The sequence below is a fragment of the Gambusia affinis genome, linkage group LG23 (assembly GCF_019740435.1).
Source record: "Gambusia affinis linkage group LG23, SWU_Gaff_1.0, whole genome shotgun sequence".
Lineage (NCBI taxonomy): Eukaryota > Metazoa > Chordata > Actinopteri > Cyprinodontiformes > Poeciliidae > Gambusia > Gambusia affinis.
Genome location: NC_057890.1, coordinates 1,300,040 through 1,324,288, shown reverse-complemented (window position 1 = coordinate 1,324,288; position 24,249 = coordinate 1,300,040). Strand labels below are relative to the sequence as shown.

General features: G+C 38.5%; 2 protein-coding genes across 4 annotated transcripts in view; both read right to left on the bottom strand.

Moving 5' to 3' along the window:
* Positions 1-532: 532 nt before the first annotated feature.
* On the bottom strand, positions 533-13,495 carry il17ra1a (interleukin 17 receptor A1a). Its single transcript, XM_044107615.1, has 11 exons — positions 13,230-13,495; positions 11,711-11,735; positions 10,803-10,949; positions 10,435-10,556; positions 9,831-9,957; positions 9,662-9,709; positions 9,447-9,592; positions 7,606-7,680; positions 7,415-7,484; positions 6,618-6,725; positions 533-6,523 (listed from the first exon to the last, which is right to left on the bottom strand). The coding sequence occupies exons 1-11, from the start codon at positions 13,365-13,367 to the stop codon at positions 5,103-5,105; spliced, it is 2,427 nt and encodes an 808-aa protein (XP_043963550.1). The 5' UTR covers positions 13,368-13,495; the 3' UTR covers positions 533-5,102.
* A 2,291-nt stretch (positions 13,496-15,786) lies between these two features.
* Positions 15,787-24,249, bottom strand: part of arhgef39 (Rho guanine nucleotide exchange factor (GEF) 39) — a 32,272-nt gene continuing 23,809 nt past the window's right edge. For 2 of the 3 annotated variants that reach the window (XR_006369736.1, XR_006369737.1), the window contains exons 8-13: positions 23,620-23,849; positions 19,589-19,677; positions 17,555-17,660; positions 17,038-17,135; positions 16,323-16,618; positions 15,806-16,157 (exon numbers count right to left, since the gene is read on the bottom strand). Coding sequence is in view for 1 of the 3 variants with exons in the window: in XM_044107614.1 (XP_043963549.1) it covers positions 16,582-16,618; positions 17,038-17,135; positions 17,555-17,660; positions 19,589-19,677; positions 23,620-23,849 (560 nt within the window). In the remaining 2 variants the exon portion in view is untranslated. Of the gene's footprint in view, positions 16,619-17,037; positions 17,136-17,554; positions 17,661-19,588; positions 19,678-23,619; positions 23,850-24,249 lie in introns of all 3 variants that reach the window. The other variant, XM_044107614.1, reaches the window with a different exon arrangement.

Sequence of the window (24,249 nt, the reverse complement as noted above, 5' to 3'; positions counted from 1 at the left end):
TTTCTCGGATAAAAACATCCAGGCTGCAGGATTTCCACTGGCAGAAGATAAAGATAAAGCAGCACCGCGGATCTCTCATTTCTAGAGGCTGGAAACTGGACGTTCAAACAGATTCTCTTTTTTATCTCTTTTTTTTTTCCAGCAAACTTTTCTTCTCTTTCTGGATAACAGACCTCCACAGAGTCTTCTTCTGATATTTGTTGCTTTTTGGGGATTATATCACATTACTACTTGCCCTACACCAACACTTTGGACCTGAAGAACTTTCTGTAGAACTTTAAATCATTTTCTACAGGACATGTTTGGCTGTTTTAGACTTTTGTTTTATATTTCCAAGCTCTTATAACCAGTTCACACAGGTCACATTCAGATTAAACTGGTGCAAACAATAATAATAATAATAATAATAATAATAATAATAATAATAATAATAATAATAATAATAATAATAATAATAATAATAATACTTACAATATGATCTTGTTGAGTTTTGGACATAGAAGCAAAACAAGTGTTCTGACTCCAGATGTCAGTTCCTGATCCTGTGGCTTTGTGCTTGATTTGTTAGAACCAGAGTACAGTGTGTCTGTAGTTTAGTGACTCAGTGGAGTGGACCTCTGTCTGCAGGTGTCACACTGTCATGGCCGATGCCACAGTGTTAAGGCAATGAGTTCAGTCTGATGTGATGGTTCTGATAGGCCGCCTGCTCCGTCAGATTTCAGCTCTGCTCTCAGATGAAGGTGATGGAATGTAAAGTGCCTGTCAGAGCATGAAGCCGGTAACCTGGGTTACTGCAGGAGGTTTACTTAATGGCACAAATTGAACTTCTGGTGGTTGTGCCTTGAAAGCCTCAATATTTCAATAAAACACCAACTTCATATCTTATCACTTTGGCTTAAAACACATGAGGCTGTTCCTAGTGTGAAGGTTGTAAAATATTATGGCTTTAAAAGTCCAGATTTGGACCAAATGTTTCTCCAGCCATGTGGAGCAGAAAGCTGTGCTGTGCTCCTCCTCCCCCACCTGTTGCTGTACCTGGTCAGGGTTTAACTTTTCCCTGAAGGAGAAGCCTAGATGGTGGGAAAAATTAATGAAGATCAAATAGATATATTTGCACAATAAGTACATTTATTCACTAGTGAATATGTTATATTCAATCAACAGAAGTTTTTAAATGAAAGTGATTTTATTAAAATAAACACTTATTTGGCAGAGTCAGAATGCAGGGCAGCACAAGTGGGCAGTTGGTCGCCTTCTGGTAAGAAGGTCTTGGGTTCAATTCCCCAGTTGAGGTCTTTCTGCATGGAAGTTTGAATGTTCTGTTCACGCATGTGTGTGTGTTCTCTCCTTTTACTCCAGCTTCAGTTCAAACACTTGACTGTTAATTGGTCTCTCTATTGCCATTTGGTACAAGTGTGTGTGTGTGTGTGTGTGTGTGTGTGTGTGTGTGTGCGTGTGTGTGTGTGTGTGGGGGGGTGTGTGCGTGTGTGTGTGTTTGTTAGAGCTGTAACAATTCCTCGAAAGATTCGAGTACCTCAATTATTAAAATTCCTCGAGAAAAATGCTTCGATAAACTACGTTTTATTATTTAGCTCACTGAGTTCTGGCCGGGTCATTATATGTCGGGCAGCGCTCTTACTTCCACCTGTGAGTTGTTGATCAGTGCTGGCAGCATAATGTCCAGTTTTCTGGGTTTTATCGATTACTCGATAAACTCGATTCCTAAAATATTCTTTCCCAACAGCCCTAGTGTGTGTATCTGTGGGTTGATGACAGACTGCTGTCTCACCTAGTGACTGCTGGACCAGGATGACCCACAGACAGTGGACGGATATCAGGATGCCCAATCATAGAGCTTTTATTTTGCACAGTGGAGTCTTGGGTTTTGCTCCATAACCTAATTGAGAGAGCAGGTTTCTGATTCAGCCATAATCAACAAGTTGTCTTACCCCAACACTACATCCCACTCTTGTAGTACATTTGCTCTTTCATTTAGTGAAAGACCAGAGTGGAATAGTGATGTAAGAGCTTAAATAGAAGGCAGTTAATCTGCACAGGTGGGCTTTGACACCAGCTTAAGAAAATAATGTGATTTTGAATGATAATTTGTCAAAAAAAACAAATAATACTGTTGGGCACTGATGCCCACAAAAGGGATTAAATACCTGAGATTCTCCATCAGTACAAAAGGACATTCGCTGTCTTCAGCAGTGAAGCAGACATCCATCCACCTGCCTTCTGTTCAGGCACTTATCACTGCAATGACCTAAATATGTCAGAAGAACATAAACTGTTGGTAATGTGTGCTCTACATGTTGCTTAGTGTCTTATTTTAAGTTGGAATGTCATGCCTTATCCTGCTTGTTGTGGCAGTTTGTGCAATATTTCGCAAATAAAGATACATTTAATGCCTTTTGCTGAACATGAACTTGTGGATAGTTGGTGCCTTGTGTGGATCCATGAAGGACCAGCGAAGAGAAACATTCCTCCATAAGGACTCACAGCTTTAACTTTAGTTCTGTTACAGATCTCAGATCCTGCCTGAGTGGCTTGCTGCACCTTAAAGTGTCACAGTAGAGTAATTTGAGTGTGTGCCGTTCATGTCTACCTTTTTAAAAAATTTTAAAGTTCTTCCTCCTTCTAGGTCAGCAGAAGCAGATTAAACATTCTGGGTTTATTTTCTGGGTTTGAGCTGCTGGCTTATCGTCATGACAAGCAGTTTTATCAATTTCCCAAATCTAGTTTTACTTACTCATCTGCCTGAAACGCTGCTGGCCTTGTTCAGCAAAGTGCTGTCCAGCTGAAACCATAGTCATCCATTTTACACACACTGTGTGAAGACATGTGGAGTCCAGTTAAAGCCACTTCTGGAATCCATTTATCCATCCATTAACTGAGGTCATTCAATGACAGATCTGTGAAGGTCAAAGCCTGAAGCACACATTTATGATAATTGAGGTGAATGCCTTTATATGCTGGTGACAACAATAATTATTTCTGAATCATTGCTGCATTAAATGCACTTTATGATGTTTTCCACAGAACAGTGTTCAGCTTAGACTCAAACCTGAACTGCTCTCTGCTCTGAAGTAACATGGAGCAGGAAGCACAGAGCCCTTCAGAAAGTTAGAACATTATTACAACTTGGTTTATTTTAGGAGCGTCATCACATATACATATACATATCTATATTGATTACACACAGGCTGGTCTTTCCCACCTCTTATTTATGATAATAATGATGATTTTTCCATTTACAGTTAATCAGAACATGACATTTAAAATTTGAATATTACATCATACCAGTAAAAAAAACATTTTATAATACAAAAATGTGGGATTAATAAAAAGTATGTTTAATACCAGTTTAAAGGTTATTTTAAAGATACATTTAATCTGACAAATGAGTCTCATCAGAAACCTTATTCTCATTTATTGAATATTACTGCAGAGTGGTGCTCCTCCAGCTGGCCCTTGTCATCCCACAGAGCAAATCATTTCATTCATTTACTGACCATATCAATATAAGTAACATCATTCTGTTGTGCAGTCTGACCTCTGCTGTATTCTTAATTGTTGTCAACTGACCTGAAATAACTAAACTCAAATGAATTGAATGAAGACATAAGGTCATAGTTCAGCCATCAGGAAGCCACGCCAGAGCGAACGCTGGTTGGTTTCAGTGTTTCAGTATCTACATGACGTTATGTTCCAGTTCAGATTCCTTCATCAAAGAACCATAAAAATCACTATCTTCAGATTTCTGTTGATTTATGGTAAAACTTTTGCTCTAGAAGTTTTTTGAATGTATTTACAGGAATATTAATGGTCTGGCAGTGCTGAAGGAATTTTTTTTTTATGTTTCAACTCAATATTTGCACATATGTCTTCACCTTCAGTGAAACATTTCAAACTGGAGGAAAGTTGGACAAAATTCCTGTGGAGAAATGATTCTGTCATCTGCCCATCTGTCACTTTTGTATGCAGTGTATTAGATTTTATGTTGCATTTAAACACAAATGCAATTTGAATTCCCTTAATCCAGCAGCACATAACTTCTACCCCAGACCCAGCCAGCCAGAATGCAGTGAAGCTGTGACCTGCATGTAGCAAAATGTCCTGACAGGACCAAAACCATTTCTGGATGTTTGAAGGAGCCTGAACAGAGAACAGATCCACACGAGTCCTGGAGTCAGAGCGCTCATTTCCTCTTCTTACATTACCCTTTATTTATACAGGAAAACAATCTCGTAAGACTCACAGTCTCATTTACAAGAGAAATATGTTACATACATCACAAACAACATAAAAACAGTAATACAATCTGCTCAACAATGATAAAAATCAGTGCTAAGTAAAGTATTGATATTTAGAATTGTTCTAAATCAATTATGTAATATATACATAGTATAGTATTATTATAGGACATATACTATAACAATACTATCTCCAACCCAGATGTGCTGTATTCTGTATCTGTATTGATCTAATGTAGTTTAAGATGGAGTTTTATGTGGTTAAAGACTGAAATAAAAAGAAAACCTACCAGTTGTCTGTGTTTGTATCTTTTTGTTCGGTGGATGTAAAACGTCCGTTTTCAACTGTATAGAGTCCAAACATAATAAATACACTGACAGAACAGAACCATGTAGCTCTCAGCTCAGCTGTTTGTTGAATTTCTTGTTCTGACTTTCTCAGAACCTAAAATAGGTTTCTTCTTTTTTTATATATATCACATTAAGACATTTTAATCATTCAGATTGTCTCATCAGTACGCATACTGTGGTATTCCGATACACAGAATCGGAATACCACAAGCAAACAGTGTCACGAGCAGGAACTGAGACTTTGGCACAGGGCAGAGTTAATGAGAATGAAACCTAAAGTGAAAGATGCAACACTCTCGTTACTCTGTCTAGGAAGAAATGCAATTAAATGTTCATTTCGCTTTACAGGAGCAGGTATGTCAGCTTGTTCTGAAAAGTCACATTTGAGCATTAAATGTCTCTGAGGGTCTGAAAAACTTGGCATTGGGTAAAAAAGCTTCACCTGGACAGTCACCACAGTCTGCTAGAGCAGGAGATGAAGGGGTGGCACTGTGATCAGATGTCAGAAATCTGAAAAAGCTCCTCCTGCAGTCTGACTAAAGCCTTCACTGGATCCTCTTCTAAAGGGGTTTCATGTTGGGATGATCCTTTGGAGCTGTAGCCCTGGTCAGAACCACTGCTGGAACGTTTTGCACCTGGCTCAATATCCTCCTCCATCTCCACAGGCTCAGCCAGGCTCAGTTCAGGTAAGGGAATATTCTCACTCTGCACAACAGAACTGGGGCATCCAAGTGAACTTGTGTCAAGAAAGATCTGTTGAGCCAAACGTACTTGGTCTGAATTGTTCATATGCTGCAAAGAAGCTTCATCATCCTCCGCAGACTTTGGAACAGAGGATGGTTCCCTGAGGGACACCCAGTTCTGTTGGACAGAAGACTGGCTCCTGAAAACAGGTTCAGCTACATAAGCAGACTCTGGCCCGGTGCTGTGGTGGTACAGTGGGACTTCTGTCATCACTTCCACCTGGCTTGGTGCGTACAGACGTCTGCAGTCAGAATTCATTGCTGGTACAAGCTCTGCCACTGAAGACATCTGCTGCCCTGGGTTTAACTCAGGTGTAAGGATGTGAACAGTGCTGCAGCTTTCATTAATGTCAATGTTGTGAATGTAGACTGGAAGGCCATCTCTGATAGGAGGGATGAACTCAAAGACAGGAAGGGTCTGCAGTGGCTCAATGAGCTGGTTGGCTTCACTAATGACTTCCTCTTCACTGAGAACACACTCCTTTTCAAACCAGTCCGGATTTTCTATTTGATAGGCTTGGAAGGTTTCAATAGCATCTCTAAGGGCTTTACCAGAAGCACAGCTGGAATATTCATCCACACCGATTCCCTCGATGTGGCTGACCTGACCTGGCTGATATTTCTCAATGTCTAAGATACGGAAGTAGAGTTCCTCAAAGTGCTTCATCAGGTTGTATTTGATTCCAATGTCAAAAACTGAAGGCACATCCCTCTCACTGCTGATGTCCCCAAAGTAAGCCACCATATACTTGCCCAACATGCCTGCCTGATGCATGTCAGGCAGGAAGAGATTTAAAAACGGAATGAGGATGTCATCTGTGGGGCAAAGTACATCTTCCTTCAGTTTCACCTGGCCTTGACCACACATCGCCCTCCACTTTGCCTGAACGCCAGGTGAGCACAGTACCAGGATCTTGTCGGACGGGTTGTTTAATTGCTGCCGTTGCCACTCCAGCCAGCGGAGACGGCCAACCATGCTGACCGAGGAGGAGTCCAGCAGGTCTACCAGCACCCTGGTGCCACATTTGGCCTGAAGAAAGGCACACAGCTTAAGCACTACTTCCCTGTAGAGGTGGTGGTCCTGGGAGTAGATGACCAGCACTTTGGGTTGTAGGTTAAGTGGCGTCTGCTGTGTTCCACTGTCCTCTGGTGGAGTAGCTACGTAATGATTACCTAAAAGTGGATGAAGTGATCTATGAGTGGTATGAAACTACACTTCCTACATTCATTAAATTCAAAAGAAAGAATTGAAAAAAGTATTCCATACCGCGCTTTCTGCAAATGACACACATCACTGCTGCCATTATGATACAGATGGAAACAACTGCAATGGGAACAAACAAGTACGTAGGGGGAAGCGTCTGAGGTGTTGACTCTGTAAGAAAGAAAAGACAAGCGATTAGAAAGTTTTAGAGAATTCTTGTCTCCTTGTCCTTCTCATTTAGCAGCCAGACCTTTTATTATTTTGCTTTATTCCCAAAATCTGAAACCCACAAATGTTTTAGACACAATATGCTGAGAAGCCTTTCAAGACTTGCTCTGAAATAAGTCAGGACAGACATCCTGGGCTTTATTAAGTAAAATGTAGAGCAAACTAATACCAAATAAAAGCTACTGTAATTCTGGATTAAAACAACAACAAAAAAAAAACTGACCACAGTATCTGAATGAGTGGGCCACATTCTCAGAGAAAGTTTTTCTTCAAAATGTAGTTTGAGGTTTCCCTCAAAAATCCTTTAGATGAAGCCTATCTGCTTATTCGCAATAATCAAGTGATCCGAATGTGTGTGTGTGTGTGTGTGTGCGCAGAACTTGAAAAAAAATGATAACTTCTGCAAAAGAGCGCTTTTATCCACTTGTTAAAATTCTAATGCTGATCAGCTGCTAGAATAACTAGTTATTTAGATCATCTGTTTCCATCCTGTCCTTTTAAAAGGCTCTTTCTTTAATGAGACAAAGCAGACAGAAATCACTTCTCCCAGTTGGAATATAATGGAAGGTAAAGTTTTAATGACTAAAGATTTTAGCTGCCATCCACCTTTGCCATAAAACAAGATTCTGTACCTGGACAAATGTTATGAGTTTTTCTTTGACGTGGACAGTCGTTGCCACATTGTGGGAAGAAAGGTTTAATCTGAAGGAAAAGAAGAATCAAATGAATGTTCATATTTAGCTTGGATGATGCAGACGTATTGCTAAGAAACACAAGCAAGGCTGACGTAATGGAAGTCAGCAGAGAAAATGAAAACATTTACCTCAGCATCAAACTGGCAGCAGAATCTTGGCCATTTGTGAAGATTGAACTGTACATTCACTGTCTCCTGATTCTCCTGGGGAGAGGTTTATGGACAAAGTTAGTACTGCAGGGGAAACGTATACATACACACAGATACACACACACACGCACACACACACGTATACTTATATGTTCCATGTTTTTGATGCAACGTGGGAACTATTTTCCTGACACATATTAATTTGTGGGGACCCACTGCTCCATGGGAAATGCTGTTTTTTGGTTAGGGGTTAGGCTTAGGCCTAAGATGTGAATTGAGCTTTGGTAGGGTTAGAGTTATACAGTAGAAATGAATGGAAGTCATTGTAAAGTCCCCACAAAGATAGTGTGACTGACATTTGTGTGTACGGAAAAAGAAATATGTAAGTAAAGTAAAGTGGCTTCAGACTGCAGGATGTTTTGATCAGTGTCAACCCACACAAAACGGACAATCCCTGTATCTTCCTCAAGATAACATCAGAGTTGCATCTGTTCACCCTCACTTTGCATGATTAAAACAAACTCATTGCATGAACATATTTAAGCATCTGAACTACATTCACAGCTCCAGACAGGAACTAGCCTTTCTTGTTTTGAAAGGCTAGTTCACATATCAACATTTTAATGAAGTCAAGTATTTTAAAATGTATAGATCACAACATCAAGCATCAATGAGCATATTGATCTGTCTATGTAATCTTCTTTGCTTGCTTTGTTCCCACCACCTCATCATAATGTCGTTGTGGATGGTGAGAGAAAAACTGCATTCATAAGCAGCAACTTATCAGTTTAAATAACAGGGAACGGTATGCATGATCAATAGTGGAGACAAATTATTCTCCACACCTCTCAGTGTGCATGCCCTGAGAGGCATGTACATGAACCCACAGCAACAGCCAAAGAGTTTTTTAACTCTTTAATTTTTCCTAAACAAATTCATTGGCTGAGGTTTTGCAGTAACTAACTGAATGTTCTGTCTTTTATATTTAGACTTAAAGGCTTGCTTATTCAAATTTACATAGTTAAAATTATCTGCTTAGTTGTCCTAAACCACTTAAGGAATCACACTTTACATTTTTCTCTTTAACATTGAAAGTATTCCTGAATCAGTGCTTTTGTTTCTTTTCAGTGTGTCTGCTTTGTCTTCACAAACGCCCACATGGTTGTTCACACTGAAAAAGCTTCTGGTTCTGCTGGAGATTTTTCCTCTTCACTGTTGCTCAATATGATGAACTGCAGCAAAGTCTGCAATGGAAGTACTATCAACTGAAACAAAAACTGGCTCAAAGAAAGTAAACAGCAAGTGGTTTTCTGGCCCAAAAGCCTGTCAGGACCTTCCTCCCTCTGAATCTTTCCTCTATTTGAAAGCTTTCTTTTTGATTTGAGTGTCACATTTAGAACTCCACAGTGTGCACAGAAACCTAGTTTATGATAGTCCTACAAGTTCTGAGATAATCAAACCATTTCAATGGAAATGTCATATTATGATTTTGATCTATTTTTTGCTAAATGTTTCATTCATTTAAATGAAGTATGAAATTAGGGCTCTCTGGTTAAAATAACTACCCTTTAGAAAGATTTTTGACATATTTGAGAACACTGAGTGTGATAAAACTTACAATGCAGAAACTACTATGCATCAACAGCTTCAGCTAATGTTCCACCATTTATGAGGCTTTAGTGTTTCTACATGTTTAGTTTTCTCCAAAAAGTAAACACCACACAAAACATATTCATTCTAATGAGTTCATGTACAACACTGGAAACAGATTACTGTCAAAGTTGACTAAGGTCTGCAACAGCCATGAGGCTGAGCCTCACCGTGAGCACACGGGTGCTGCCTGTGATGGAGTCACATCTCATTAGAACCAGGTATTCCTTACACAGAGGGCTGGGGATGAAGCTGACAGCCAGGGAGCCGTTGACTGGCTCATGAACCAGGCTGATGTTAGGCTTCCACAGACTTCCTACAGAGATTACACAACCTGTTAGCAGTTTTAAGCACATTGACCTGGGGAAACAGGAGTATGACTCACCTCTCTCTATGCAAACCTGGGTCTTCTTCATGATGGCGTGGTCACATCCTTAAAAAAAACACAGATTAAGAGGACATATTAACTCAACGGAATATCAAATAGAAGATTTCCTGACAGGTTTGGTTTGTGAATCATAAACCAAAAACAACTGCATCCTGGTTTAACTCACCTGGGACCTGAATTTGTCTGTTGACGTGAATGTCACTGTGGTCTTGCTCTGGTCTGGGGATGTTATAGACAGACGCATAATACTTCTCACCAGGATTCAGCACCAGAACATCAGAGGAGAACCGCCACTGAAAACACAAATAAGTCAGTCCAAAGAAAAATTCTGGACTCAACCAGTAAAAGGCTTCTGGTTTCCTGCTTCTGTTTGGAACACTTAGACTGAATAAGAAATCAAGGAGAGCAATGCAAACCTGACCAGCTTCATCATTTTGGTTAAGTCTGAATATTAGTAGATAATTACCCTAATAAATAGATTCATTCTCTTTGCTTCAGGATTATACATGGTTTGCAAAGGAAATCTGTGTACAAAAATATTTTGTACGAAATATGCCTGAGATATTATGCAACCTACCAAATATACATAGCATACATGCAATACTTTGTTATTGTACAACATCACACATAAATATTACAATGACAACTGTGATTTGACATGTATGACAACTCTATTAAAATGACTAAATAATAGAAGAAACATATGATTTCATTGGTGTTTCCAAACTTGGCAAGAACTGATCGAAAAAAATTAAACATGAGCCACTCACTTTCTCTCTTGATGGGCTTCTCATGTCGAGACGTTTTCTGAAGGAGTATCGAATACAGCGTTGCTCATTAGTGGACATCCGAAGAACATGAAGCTCAGTGGCATTCAGGTAACTTATGCTACCTGTTGATTAACACAGCTGATGTTAATGTTGTCTTTGTCTATGTTAGAAAATGAAAACGTAAAAAGAACAAACTCCAGTGAGAATCAGCTGACTGGAGAATATTAAACTTAAATCCTAAACTTTGCAGAAAGACAATGACAATGTTAGATATATTTGAAATCCATATAAACACTGAATTTTAACAATACTTTTAATATAATCAAACTATATACAGCGTTAGTGTTGGAACACTCACGCTGACTCACCATCATCCTTTAAAGTCCAGTTAGCCTGAAGGACAGGCTGCAGATTCCCTGTTTTGTCTATCCTGGTTTCTATAGCAACTTGCAGGTCGTCTGGATCGCTGGGGGTGTACTTGTGACTGATCAGCCACCCAGAGTCCATACAGTTACCTGCACAAAGAGACAAACCCATTGAAATGTCTCAGTATCTAGGGATGCCATGATAACAATAAGTTCTAGGACCATAAATTGTCTCAGAACTTATTTAGATAATCGATAATGTTGTTTTGAGAAAATAATAATATAATAGCAATAAAGGCACAAAAATGTAAGAACACATTCTCAAAGATTAATAAACTTTCAATTCTAATGAACATTTAAACACTGGAACTGGAAGATATTTTGAATATCCAAAATAAATATAGAAAACAACAGAGACAACAAATTAAATTAATTAGAATGCCTCTATAAACAAAATTATGTTTTTTTGTTGTTTTTTTTTTAAAAGATAGTTGAGGAGCAAATCACCAGACTGAAGACTTCTATCAGTCAGTTTTGGTAAAAAAAAAAAAATTATTAATTGATTTATAGCTTACTGTGACAGGCCTGTCAGTATCCATTCACTCTATGGTATTTTTTTTTTTATTTATCCTAACAATGCTTAGAATTTTATATATTATATGTGGTCCGAATTTAAATATATGCAATAAAAAAATGGTAGTTTTTCTAATACATAAATAAGCAGCATATAATGTAATAACTTTCATGACATGAGTGGGTGAGGGGAGGAGGGGGGTTGGGGGGGGCGTCAAAGACAAGTGTGGAAAATGCTATTGAAAAGTTTAATAGATCTGTAATTTCTGGATTTCTAACTCACTATAAACAAAAGAGCAAGAAGGAAATGTCTGCAACAGGAAGTTCAAAATACTCACTGTAACTGGCTTTACAGTCCAGATCCTGTTACAAGAACAAACACGACAGCATCAAACTTGGTGTTTTGTACACATGGTATTTAAAAGGTTGAGTAACTACACAGTCACGGAAAACAGAAAGGACCCACTGATCAGTTCTAGGGCTTTCCTGAATTGATAATAAAGATCTAGTCTCTAGAAGTTTCTAAAATAATTTAAATCAAACCTAAAGTCTAGGAAACACAATAATTCTACAGTAAAAATTTTGCTGAACGGCTTTGTGTGAAAATCTCAGAGCATACTGTTGTTTTCAGAGGACCGAGTGTTAATTATAACTAGGTGCTGCTAATTACAGAACTTGATGACCTGATCATAGTAGGACCACCTTTATAAATTTGTTAATATTGTGTATCTTAGCAAAATGCCAAGAACAGATAGAATTGGTAATGCAGTCGGAGAATTAATTGTTGCTGCCAATCAATCTGAGAAGGGATTCAAGAAAATATTAAAATATTTTGAATGTGTCAAGTGGCAAGGTTTCTAATCGTTCTAAGAGTTAAAGTTTGAGCAAAACCATCCTAAGTGAAACATGTTTAGTGAAACCCAAACAGCTTAAATACCATTTTTAGCCCTGTGATGGAGGGTAATGATTTGAACTTGTCTACTGTGAGCTCCTCTGTACACCAACGTTTAAGGTGACGTGAGGGCGTCTTCCTGACGGCTAAAACCGAGTCAGTACCATGATCCAAAGACAGCTGCAGATCTACATCAGAAAAGACCTCCACCTGATTTAAAAGGTTTTGGTGAGAAAAGACATCGGTCAATTGTAACAGCCCATTAAAGAGGGTAAAATGCTTTATTTTTCAGAAACCATGACTGTATGCAAATTTTCAAAACATGTCTAAGAAAAGGATTTACTGTCTCAAACCAAACATGTCCGAAGATTCTCGGTTTTCCAGGAGGATTAAAAGGAAGTCATTTTGTTTTGAACGTCTGTTTAGAAATGTCCCTCTCCTTTAATTTCAGCTCTATGAAACTTGTCCGATCAGGCGACAGTTTGTCCTCATCCAGTCGAGCGGCCGACGCATTTCGTACAAGTGAAATTTTGAGCCTGTGAACTAGATGTACACAAAATGTAGATTGCAATGCAAAAAGTTGAAAATATACAACTTTTGTTGCTGTTTGCTCTCACTCCACATGTGTCTCCCATACCGCGCTTCTGTGAACTAACTAACTAACTAACTAACTAACTAAAACTCGGAAGGCTTTTACGTCAAAACAGGTAGTTCGATTACTCTGTGATATTAAGACGTTAAAATTTTAAGCTCAATCGCATTAACGTTGACAGGACTAATTGTTTGACATGTTTAAAACGTTAAACACCTTAATTCCTTTAACTCAATCTAGTGATTACATTTACAACATTTGGAGACAGAGAAGAAATGCTTTATCACTAGTTTAATAGGAAAAACAAGACCAAATAAATATTTCCGGTGTTGACAAACACTGGAATCATTAAGAAGGTCTCAGTATGTCTCACCTGTCGAGAGCATTTCAGCTTCGTGTGCTGAGATATAATGCTGATAGACGACGAGCCCATCACTCCCAGTGAGAACAGCAGCATTAAAATCAATTCCATGTTTATCAGCCATTCCGGAGTCAGCCTCACTGCTGCCATTTTAGCCAGAGCAGCAAAAACAAAGTGAAAAGAACAGCCTTTTTCTCCGAAACTCTGACGCAGGTGTTAAACTTCCTGCTCTGCTGCGGGGAAATCCCCAACGCGCTCTGAGCAGGAACTTCTGCCTCATGATGAGTTCATTAACCCGGAAGTTACAGCTTTTAGTTGTTACCAGAATTATCGACAGTTTGCTCTTTTTCTATTTGGACAATCAAGAGTTTTTGAAAGTTCATTGGATAGAAATCGAACCTCAGTAATCTCTGAACACTGAGGTGGAAAATGATTACTTAGTGTGTTAGCTTTTAAATTAATCACACATGTTAATGTCTGTCAGGCCAACCTTACCAATTGATTTCAAATATTATGTTTTAATATCTTAACAGACAAATCGCTTTACTCATTATTATTGTTGAGAAGAATAATTCTCCAGAGAGGCTGTAGCAGCAGTACCTGAAGGCTGCACTGGGGAGTAGTTTTCAGCAGGAAGTTTCAACCTCTTTGAGTTTTTTTCTGTGTCCATGAATTAATTATCAATCATTCTGTCCACTTCCTTGTTCTTTGGAACAGTCTGGTTAAGATGATTAACCATTGGCAGCAGAAACATTGCAACAGCCCTTTAGCTTCACCTATGTTGTGAACAACCAATTAAATGTTCAGTACCAAGACTGTTTTAGTCTGGTCCTTAAGTACAGATGTCAAATGAGCAATGTCAGAAGTTGAGAATGTCTTAAATGTGGACAGGGGCATAAGAACTGTTATTTTAAATATCCTAGTGCCCCCTCCTCTTAAGTCCTTCATGTCCAAACCTGTGAAAAAGAGACTGATATTCAACAAGGCCAGTGTAATCACCTGGGCATAATCTGTCCCAGTCTTAATAACAGTTTCATAATAATGACCACATAAAGTTTCTCCAAATAAATGGAAATATTATTAACATTACCTTGCTTCTAACTCATATCTTATTACTAATGTTAGAGTCTAAGCTCCTTGCTTCACACAGTGAACAGGACTTTGTGAAGCAAAAGCGCTGATTCTCCTTTGTACAGGATGTAAAGAATTCAAGTGTCATTGTATCAGCTTCCAAAGTACTTTCAGTTTTTTTTTTGTTGTTGCATATTTTCTCTCAGGAATAATGCCCTGTTACGGTGTGCCTTTTGACTGACACTGAGATTATCTCATTCATAAGAACAGGAGAATGGAGCCCTCTGATGTTAAAACAGGAATTCATTGCAAATGAGAAGTAGGATTTAAGATTCAACAAAAAATAGAGAAATAGCTCCAACATGAAGTTACAGAGAAAGTTCTCTGGACGTTGGATCTGACAGACTGTGGTGATAAAATAACTCATCACCTGTCATCCAAAATAGAAACAGAATCTTTGTCTATTCAGTTCATTAATAGAGGTGTTTAATATTTAAAACATCATGACACACGGCTCTTCTGCTGTGTGAACTCATTTAATGTGAGAGCGGTGATACACTTTAGAATTTGGTTTCTTGTTGTCAGATATGAATTATGTGCATGTGTGATCTCCTGGTTTGATTTTGGTTGTATTGCTGAGTTAAATGGAACTGTTCCTTTTTTGTCACTAAACTCCTGGCTTTGTTGAAATTACACACAATGCTCTGGTTTGTTTAAAATGTTGAAAGCTGTATTATCCTTATTTCTATTTCTGTGTCTGAAGTAAAGTCAGATCTGACAACTAACCATATTCAAAATACTTTATTGATCCCAAACGGGTATTAAAGGTTGTTGTAACTCATATTAATTCAAAAAGAGTCATTGTAGATAGCAATGGATGTTGGCAGGAAATATCTCCTGTAGCAGTCTGTACTACAACAAATCTAAAGAAGCCTCTGACTGAAGACACTATCTTTTGACACGACAGTCTCATGAAAATGATGGTCAGGGTTCTCCATAATTTTGTTGTTTTTATCAATACACCTTCTTTGTATCATCATCTCCAAAAGTTCCACAGTGGTCCCCAGAGTAGAACCAGCTTCTTTATCAGGCTGTTGAACCTTTTTAAGTTCCTGGCTCTGATGCTGCAGCCCAACAGATGACACCAGCAGAGATGACGCTCTGAACAGACTAATAGAAGATCTGCACCATCTTGCTGCAAACCCTGAAGGATCTTGGCTTCTTCAACAAGTCCAGTCTGCTTCGTCTCTTATAGATGCTTCACCGTTGTGTCTCCAGTCCAGTCTGTTGTCCAGATGAACATCAAAGTTTTTATATGTTTGAATTATTCCTCAACCACCTCCACTTCTTCTCCCATGACGGAATGCGGGTTTGATCTAACACTGCTTCTTCTGAGCTCTACATCACAATATTGTAATATTAATGCAACACATTAATTAATTCTGTTTAATCTATTCAAACCATTCAGGAATCAATGAGCAACAACAAAATCAAGCACTCAAGTTTAAGTTTGTTTTATTGTTTTCATTTAATGAGGAAATTATCATTTTTATCAATTTTTATTTGAAACCAGTGTAACAGCTTTAAATAGCATGTTGAGTAGCAAAAAAAAGATAAAAAGACTCAGTGTGCAATATAAAGACGCATAATAGAGGTAATATTTGCAGAATTTCTGTAAAAAGGCAGAATAAAGGGAGGAAAACATGTTCCAGATCCATGTCTGTTAACCAGGTTGTTCTGCCTGGATGCAGATAGACACAGAACCTTCAGGTACACACCACAGGAACTTTCAGGAAGGAGCAGTGAGTGAGGAGTTATCCTGCAGCTGCATGGCAGCAGAACCCTGAACTCTCCATCAGTTTGTATTCTCTGGTTTTAGGAGTTAAAGGCATACATTCTTTATCAGAATACAGAAACAGATATTAGCTGAATCAAGTCAATCAGTCAATAGAATTCAATGTTTACACAATGTTAACCTTTTGCATATAGTGCTATATGTTTAATTATCTCATGATTATTGTTTATGTGACTCACTGCTAAGGTTGCAACAGCAGGATCTCATGGTTAATTGCAGATCTATTTGATCTGTAGGTAAGAGAAAAAAAAAAGTTACATGAAGTTAGAAAGTTGAGGTTAGTAATAATAAAAAGCTCTGAGGCTGAAGTAAATGCAGAGGAAAACATCTGGGTGACGCAGGCAGTCCAGCTGCATGTGATGATTTAGAGGACAGCCGGAGTGTGGAACCAAAATGTGCAGGTGAGAGTCCACAATCATCTGAGACTGAAGGAACCAATCAGAGGATCACACAGCTGGAAGAGGAGGCTTCTGCACTGCTGGGCACAGAGAGAATGTTCTCAATCAAACCGCTTCACACAGAACAGAAGGCAAGGTAGGAATAGAAAACTTAAATATTGCACAATCATGTTCAATCTTCGGTCAATCAATCACGTTTATTTTTATAGCATATTTATGCAACAAGGCAGTTCAAAGTGCTTTATATTCTAAAAACACCATAAGGTCAACAATTGAAAAACTAATAAACATTACATTTTCTTTTCATTCTTATATTTTCCCATCAGATTATTTATTTATTTAATGTCCCCTTTGATTTTAGGACATATTTGTTGTCCAGCTAATAAAGCTGCTCCAAAGCTCTAAGCAGAAACTGTCACCCCAGGGAGCAAAACAGAATATAACTCTTCACTATTAATCTGGAATGTTCAGATCTGCAGAAATACAAGGATCTTACATTGGTTCTGCGTCGACTGACTGCTTTGTCCTCTTGGGGGCGCTGCACTCCAGCTCTGCCACTGACTTCTGAACGTGCTCTGAGGGTTCAACGCTGGCCTGAAGGCAGAGGCGGGATTTAGTTTACAAAGTGGAAAGGGGAAACTAATTTCTCACCAAGCATGTATAAATGACAGTACAGCTAAATACAGAGCAGCCTGACAGACAGGAAACAACCTCAAACTGAACTGGATGATGAGTCTAATCTTTAAAGAAGACAGAAGACCTGCAGCAGATTACCAACAGAGATGCTGTTTTATTTAAACCGTGTTTTGTATAATCTGTTTACCAAGACAAATGCTCATTGTGGATGGATGGAATGGATGAAATTATCATGGCACATTTACAGAAATGTTGATCAAAGTGCATTCCCCCAGTCAAATAAATAACTTAATTTCAAATTTACAGTTTGCAGGATCTTTTTTATTGTCTGACCAATTTATACCAGTGAGGAAGTTTCAGATGGCTTTTCCACTCACCAAGTCTCTCTTCCTGCCTGGATTGGTGTGATCCACAGCCGGGCGGAGAGGTGGGCCACACCGTTCATCTCTCTGAAGAACCACTGTGTGCTTAGATTGCAGCTTCCTGGAAACACATCAGCGGTCACATTCAGCATTATGCCAGATGAGTGTTTGTTGAAGGACCTTTGTTGTGTTTAAATATGGAGGACTTTTGTGCACATATATGGCACGAAACTGAGGGAAGAAACCCTGCAAAAGTAGCAGAGAGAGATACAAAGGTTTGGAAAGTCCAACTTCTGATTACCTTTGGTAGAGATCTGCTAATAACCACACGTATCATTACACTGGAGACAAGAAGATACTTACAGTCCCCTATAATGGAAGAGCAAACCCAAATTCTTTGGTTTTGTTGTACATTGAAGACATTTGGGTTTAAGATCAAAAGATGAGCACGAGACAAGAGTTCAGAATGTCAACAGACTGCCAGAAAAAACATGTCAGCTTTTATTTCCTGGTATTTGCATGTTACGGAAATTAGTTTATATCATCATTTGCATTACACCACTACATTTTTAGGTGAGCAAAAGTAAAGGAAAAATAATGTTAACGTGAATAATATGTAATATTACTACATTTTATTTATAGTATCCTTTAAATCAAATGGAACACATTCACTTGCTGACACGGTTGCAGTGTTCAATCTGTCAGAAGTGTCTTGCCCAAGGACACAAACAACAATGGCGGAGTGGGAATCAAACCAGTGATCCACTGATTGCAAGGCAAACTCCTACCGCCGTCCCCACCATCACCCCTACATCCTGCAGTGAATGCCTCAATCCTCCAACCCATCAACTTCACCAAACTGTTGAATTCTTCACTGTGATGCTCTTCCAGGCTCTTACCGCAGATTCTTTCAGTTCTTGTTTGTTTGCGGGGTTTCTCCTTTCAGTCTCCTCTTTAGGAGACTCCCCTTTCAGTCTCTATAGAGACTGAAAGGGAGGAGAAATGTGGGCTCTCTTTGATCTTAACCAAAGAGAGCCCACATTTCTCCTCCCCTTTCTTTCTTTGGCTAAGATCAAAGAGAGCCCAAACCTTTCTCTCTCTGGCTAAGATCAAAGAGAGAAAGGTTTTGGACTTGGCCAGTCCAAAACCTTTCACTTTTGTCTCTTGATGAAGGTCTTTGTTTTGTTGGCAGTATGTTTTGAGCCATTGTCCCGATTACTTTTGGATGCATTTCTCTTTGGGTTGGTAGACAAAATATTTCAGTACACTTTGGATTTTGTTCTGCTGCAATCATCATCAGTTACAGCATCAATACCATCATCAATAAAAATCAATGAGCCTGTTCCAGAAGCAGCCATGCAAGCCCAATCCTTGACATAATCTCCACCTTGCTTCACAGATGAGCTTATGTGCTTCGGATCAAAAGCAGTTCCTTTTTTTCTCCCCACTTTGGCCTTTCCATCACGTTGGTAGAGATTGATCTTGGTCTCATCAGTCCTTAAGTTTGTGCTCCTGAACTTTTTCTTGCTCATCTTTGTACTTCTTTGCAAATTGCAACCTGGCTTTCTGATTCTTACCACTGATGAGTGGTTTGCCTCTTTGCCCTCTATATTTTTGCTCTCTGAGTCTTCTTTGAACAGTGGACTGTGATACCTTCACCTCTGCACTGCAGAGGTTGTCGGTGATGTCACTTACTGATGTTTGGAAGTTTTTCTTCACAGCGATCACTAGATTTTTATCATCAACTCTACTATTATTTTCCTTGGCTGACCAGTTCGACGTCTGTTGCTCAGTACAGTTCCAAATTGTGGTGCTTGCTGGGCCCAATGTTTGTCCAGTGGTTGATCAATTTTTCTTCTTTTCTCAGCTTCAAAATGGTTGTCTGTTCTCCTATAGACAGCTCTCTGGTATTCATATTGGTTTAGTCTCTGACAAGAAATACTCACTTTATAGGTTGAAACACAGGGTAAGTCAATATGAGCTATTTAATGTTAGAACAATCAAAGTTAAAGCCAACACCTGGTGTATGTGCGTGTAGCAGCTACATACCTTATGGTTGAGCTCAGGCACTGATACCAGTCATTGAGGTCGTCATGGTTACTGGACATCAGCAGGAGTTTTGCATTGGGGAAGGTTAGCTGGAGGAAGATATGGGAAGAAAAAATTAATGATGTCTGATGAAGATGTGAGTTCCTAATCGGTTCCTGTCTATTTCCATATTTCCAGGTCTGGAGTTTTTTTTTTTTTTTTTTTTTTTTTACTAAGTAGTGATGTCCATTCTAAATATAAGCAGGCTCCTGTTAATGGAATCAGTACATTACAGGAGTGGCGTCTTACTGATGTGACAAGATCACATCAGTAAGATGCGACAATACCACCTTAAATTTTAGGTTTTTATTATGATAATTTTAAAAGTAACAATAAAAAATGGATATTCAACTTATTCAGTTTTTTGTGAGTGCATGTCAGTGCAGCCAACCTCCACAAACACTGCTATTAAAAACATTTAAAAAATCCATCTCTGTTACTTACCCAACTCCTGTAAGATTCTATCAAATAATTAATTTTTCTGTGTATTCCTTTTAAAAATAGGGAAACATCTTCCTAACACAACTTTAAATAGGAGAATTATAGTTTATCATATGCAATATAAGGTTGTAATGAAATATATTAAAACTAAATCTATGAAATGATTGTGACAGTATTCTAATGCCACTGGAAACTGTAAAACAGAAAACAATGATTCTGCATTTTAGATTTTATATCCCTTTATTCATAACTCTAGGTTGAATGTTTTGTCTTTAGAGAAACATGAATTGCTTTGAATTGAAGCTTAATTTTTGCCTCATATTGAAAAGTTGGTTTGCTTAAGAGGCCAAAGAACATAAAGAACATTTGTAGCCAATTGGATCATACCAGTTTCTTATTGGCCTGTTTCTTATTCTAAGGCTTGTTTTTAGGTGAAACACCTGCCTGCAGTGATGGAGGACAGACAGTAGGGGGCAGCCCAGATCAAGCCAATACTATTCCTGAAAAAAAGCCGCTGCTGTTTCTACAAGAAATTAGCAGAATAAGCCTCAAAGTGACATTTGCAGTTAAAAAAATTGTGCTTGGAAGAAATGTTAGTTAAGATTGTGCTGTAACCAGGTGAAGTTTCCAGGAAAAATACAATTTTAAGTCGGCAAGAGGAATGATATTGTAGTTAAATATTTTTAGTTCTGTTTTCTCAATGGTTACATGACATTGACAAAGTAGTCCGCAAGGTATTGACTAGAGACTGACCAGAAGTTCATGAAGGATAATTATAATTTAATCTAGACAGAGGGAGATGTATTTTTTTATTTGGACATTTAAACAAAATCTTTCAAGTGCAACATCAACATAAGTCTTATTAAAGAGTTCAGTGAGTCAGGATGAGCAGAGTGCTTCATAATATTAGAAACCCACCCCTGCATAAATAAATTCCAGCTCCACTGCAGCACGATAATTAGGGATTTGACAGGAAATCTGATCCTCTTAGGTAGAAATTATTTTGTGTAATAGGAACAGCAAAGCAGAAATCCTGATCGCTGCACATAATTTAGTCTAATTATTTATACATCAAAGAGAATCTGTCAGCGATGTGAGAAAATACTTAAGGAATGAGGGAATATTAACAGGAGGAAGAGAGAGAGTGTCGGGGAAGGTAAGGACAGACAGAGAGAAAGAAGCAAGACAACAAAAAAACATGAGGAAAAGAGGAAAGGAAAAAAAAGAAAGGAGAGAAGAAAAAGACAGAATTTTTGATAAAAATAATTTTTTTTTTTTAAACTTTGCATATAGATTGGCATGGCATTTACAGCTGTCAAATTTAATTTAGCTTTAATTCCTCATGGTCCTGCATGATGAGGGCCCTGGAGTGCTGATAGCCCTTTTCCTCTAGCTCAGGTAGGGGCCCAGGATCAATAATGTGTCGTTATGAGAAATTATGTGTAAAGCTATTGCGTATGCATGGGGGGCACTGTGGGATAAGAGGCTAATGAAATGCCATTTCTACCATTAGATAAGCTGCAGGGAGATGGCAGAGTGGGGTTGAGGAAGATGCATTTACTGGAAGACCAGAAGAGATGGATCTGCAACCTAATCAGATCCAGCAACTAGATGATTCTCTCTCTCTCACATGCACACACACACACACACACACACACACATACACACGCCCACCCACACAAAGATGAGGATTTTATTCACTTCCTGGTCACTTATTCTAAGCTTAACTCTGCCTCTTACTTGTTTAACACTAATCCTCACAATAAGACAGACATAAAACCTGATCTATCTGTCCTTGGGGCACAATCCAATGTGAGGAAATCATTTTTTCCCCCAGGCACAGGAAAGGTACAGACTCATGACGGAATTAAGTAGCTTACTGACAAGAAGGTTGCCAGTTCAATTCCCCATGTAAAAATGTCCTTGAGCACCAAATGACCACCTGCCATTTCACACAGAAACTATTAGTGTAGTGACACAACATGCTTCTGATCACATCAATCAATAAGGACGGTAGATAATGAGCCAAAAGCCTAAACTTGTCACAAAATTTGATAAGTGTAGCTCTTGACAAGAAAACAGAAACAAACATCATCTGAAGGACACCAAGTTAGCATAGTAACCCAGCACTAGCAAGAACTAGCAAACAGATGTATTTTACACTTCCAGACTAAAAACAGCTTTTGCTGAGCTTTCTGTAGGAGACTGAAGTGAACCCTGTGGAGCCAAGCTAAAAACAACACAGATGCTGCTGCTCTCAACTAAACATGGTACAGTGAGACAGACAAAGAGCTTTGAGGAGTAAGGAGCAGTGTGGAGTTTGGATAGACATCATGCAAATATCCCTAACAGTGCACTGAGTAAAAAGTTGAAGAAATTTTTACTCATTTCTTGTTGCTTGGTGGCTCCTATCCAGGAGCCACCAAGCAACTCGCACCTCCACACAGAGGTGGGAGCGTTACTCCACCTGCACTTTGCTTTGTAAAGCTGCTGCACAAAAAAATCAACAACAAATAGAGGAATTCTAGGGAGCAGTGAAGCTAGTGGTGCATTTGGTGTGAGAGACCCCAAGTTCTTCCCTCAGTTCCTTTATTTTTCAGTCTTTCTTTTATTGCTCCTGCTTGAATGTTTTTGTCTTATTAAAAGAATAAACATCCATAACATGAATAAACTGTTGGCTCATGGTTGAATTGCACATTCTAATTCTCTCCTCTTTACAGAGTAAAATGGTAACTAAACTGAACTTAGAGTGCTTTTCTAGTCATACTATCCACCTGTTGAGCTTTATTTTCTCTCTCTCTCTCACTATTTTTCTTATTAAAAACTTTTTCCTTATGTAGTTGTCGTAGTGTTGCACTTCATCCTTTTTTCTTTTAAATTTCATGCATACATTTAAGATTTTGCACATTATGTTGACAGTTAAAACAAATGGTAGTTGTGTAAAAATGTATGTATTATGATAGAGTTTCAGATGCTTTCGCATGTGAAATCATTACACATGGTCAGTTTACTAGTAAAATGTGCACTTGGTTTGCTATTACTTGGCAAGTGGAAAGTGCCATAAGTTACCTTGTTGCGTCTAACTTTCCCAAGCAGCTTGTGAACTCTTTCTGGCATTACATTATTAATAAATGTATGAAATTACCTCGTGGGTTGAATCCAATTATATCTGGACTGTAAGGCCTAGGGCTTAATATGCCTGGCTTAAATCATTTACACTGACATTAACACTTCACAACTCAAGAACAAAAATTCCCTCCCCCACCCAAGAATAATTACCAAGCACCTTTTAATTAGTATACAACACACTTGCATGGATAATACTCAAAAAGCAAATTCCATCTTCTGGAGAGACTGAGTACTGAAGTTAACCTAATAGACAAAGAACGTTTGAACTGATCTTTACAATCTGTACAGCTATTTTGTTTGTTTAATAAATATATAGAACATTTTTCTGTGTGTTGCAGAGTACATGGAAAAAAATCATAATTCTATTTGTGCTTTCAAAAACTAAAAACAAACCTGTCATACTAAAGGCTACAAGAACTCACACTGAGCAGTCCTCCCTGGCTCCTGGTGTGGCCAAACACCTTTTCAACAGCAGCGTCTTGCAGTGGGTAGGCGTGCTGGCCTACAAACTTCTGGCCACTGGAGAGAGACAGTGGGCTGCAGCGTCTGGCCTCCAGCAGGAGGTCAGAGAACAGGAAGAACATCTTGGGCTTTGCCTCAGAGCCCTTTGGAGGAACCATGTTTAGCCAACCTTCACGGATGAACCATCTTCCTGTGAAATAGAGATGATTGGTTGAAAAAAAAAAAAAAGTTACTTTCTCTACAGGACATGGGTTATTTGGAAATTAAAAAATATATATATCAAAATTGAACATGGAAAGCTCTAAATAAATCATTTTTAGCTCAATTTCTTTTCTGATTTTGGGTATGGGTCAAAGATGCAGTGTATATATAAAAAATGAATTCAGTCAGACACTCCAAATCATACATCAAATTATTTAGTACAGAGAATGAGAAAAGGTTGAATTACCTGCATATAATTCCTATTATTTAATCCAGTTTATTTTTGCTTCAATGTTTTTTTCTTTATTTGTTGCAGCAGCACATCAGCACATCTTTTACCAAGAGAAAAGCTCATGTTTTTACTTTGATTGGCAGCAGTAAGATGACAG

Coding starts and splice junctions, on each gene's coding strand:
- il17ra1a (XM_044107615.1), bottom strand. CDS start 13,367: ATGGCAGCAGTGAGGCTGACTCCGGAATGGCTGATAAACATGGAATTG. Junction 10,557..10,802: donor CTGGACTTTAAAGGATGATG/GTGAGTCAGCGT, acceptor GTTAATCAACAG/GTAGCATAAGTTACCTGAAT. Junction 6,726..7,414: donor AACTCATAACATTTGTCCAG/GTACAGAATCTT, acceptor TCTTTCTTACAG/AGTCAACACCTCAGACGCTT.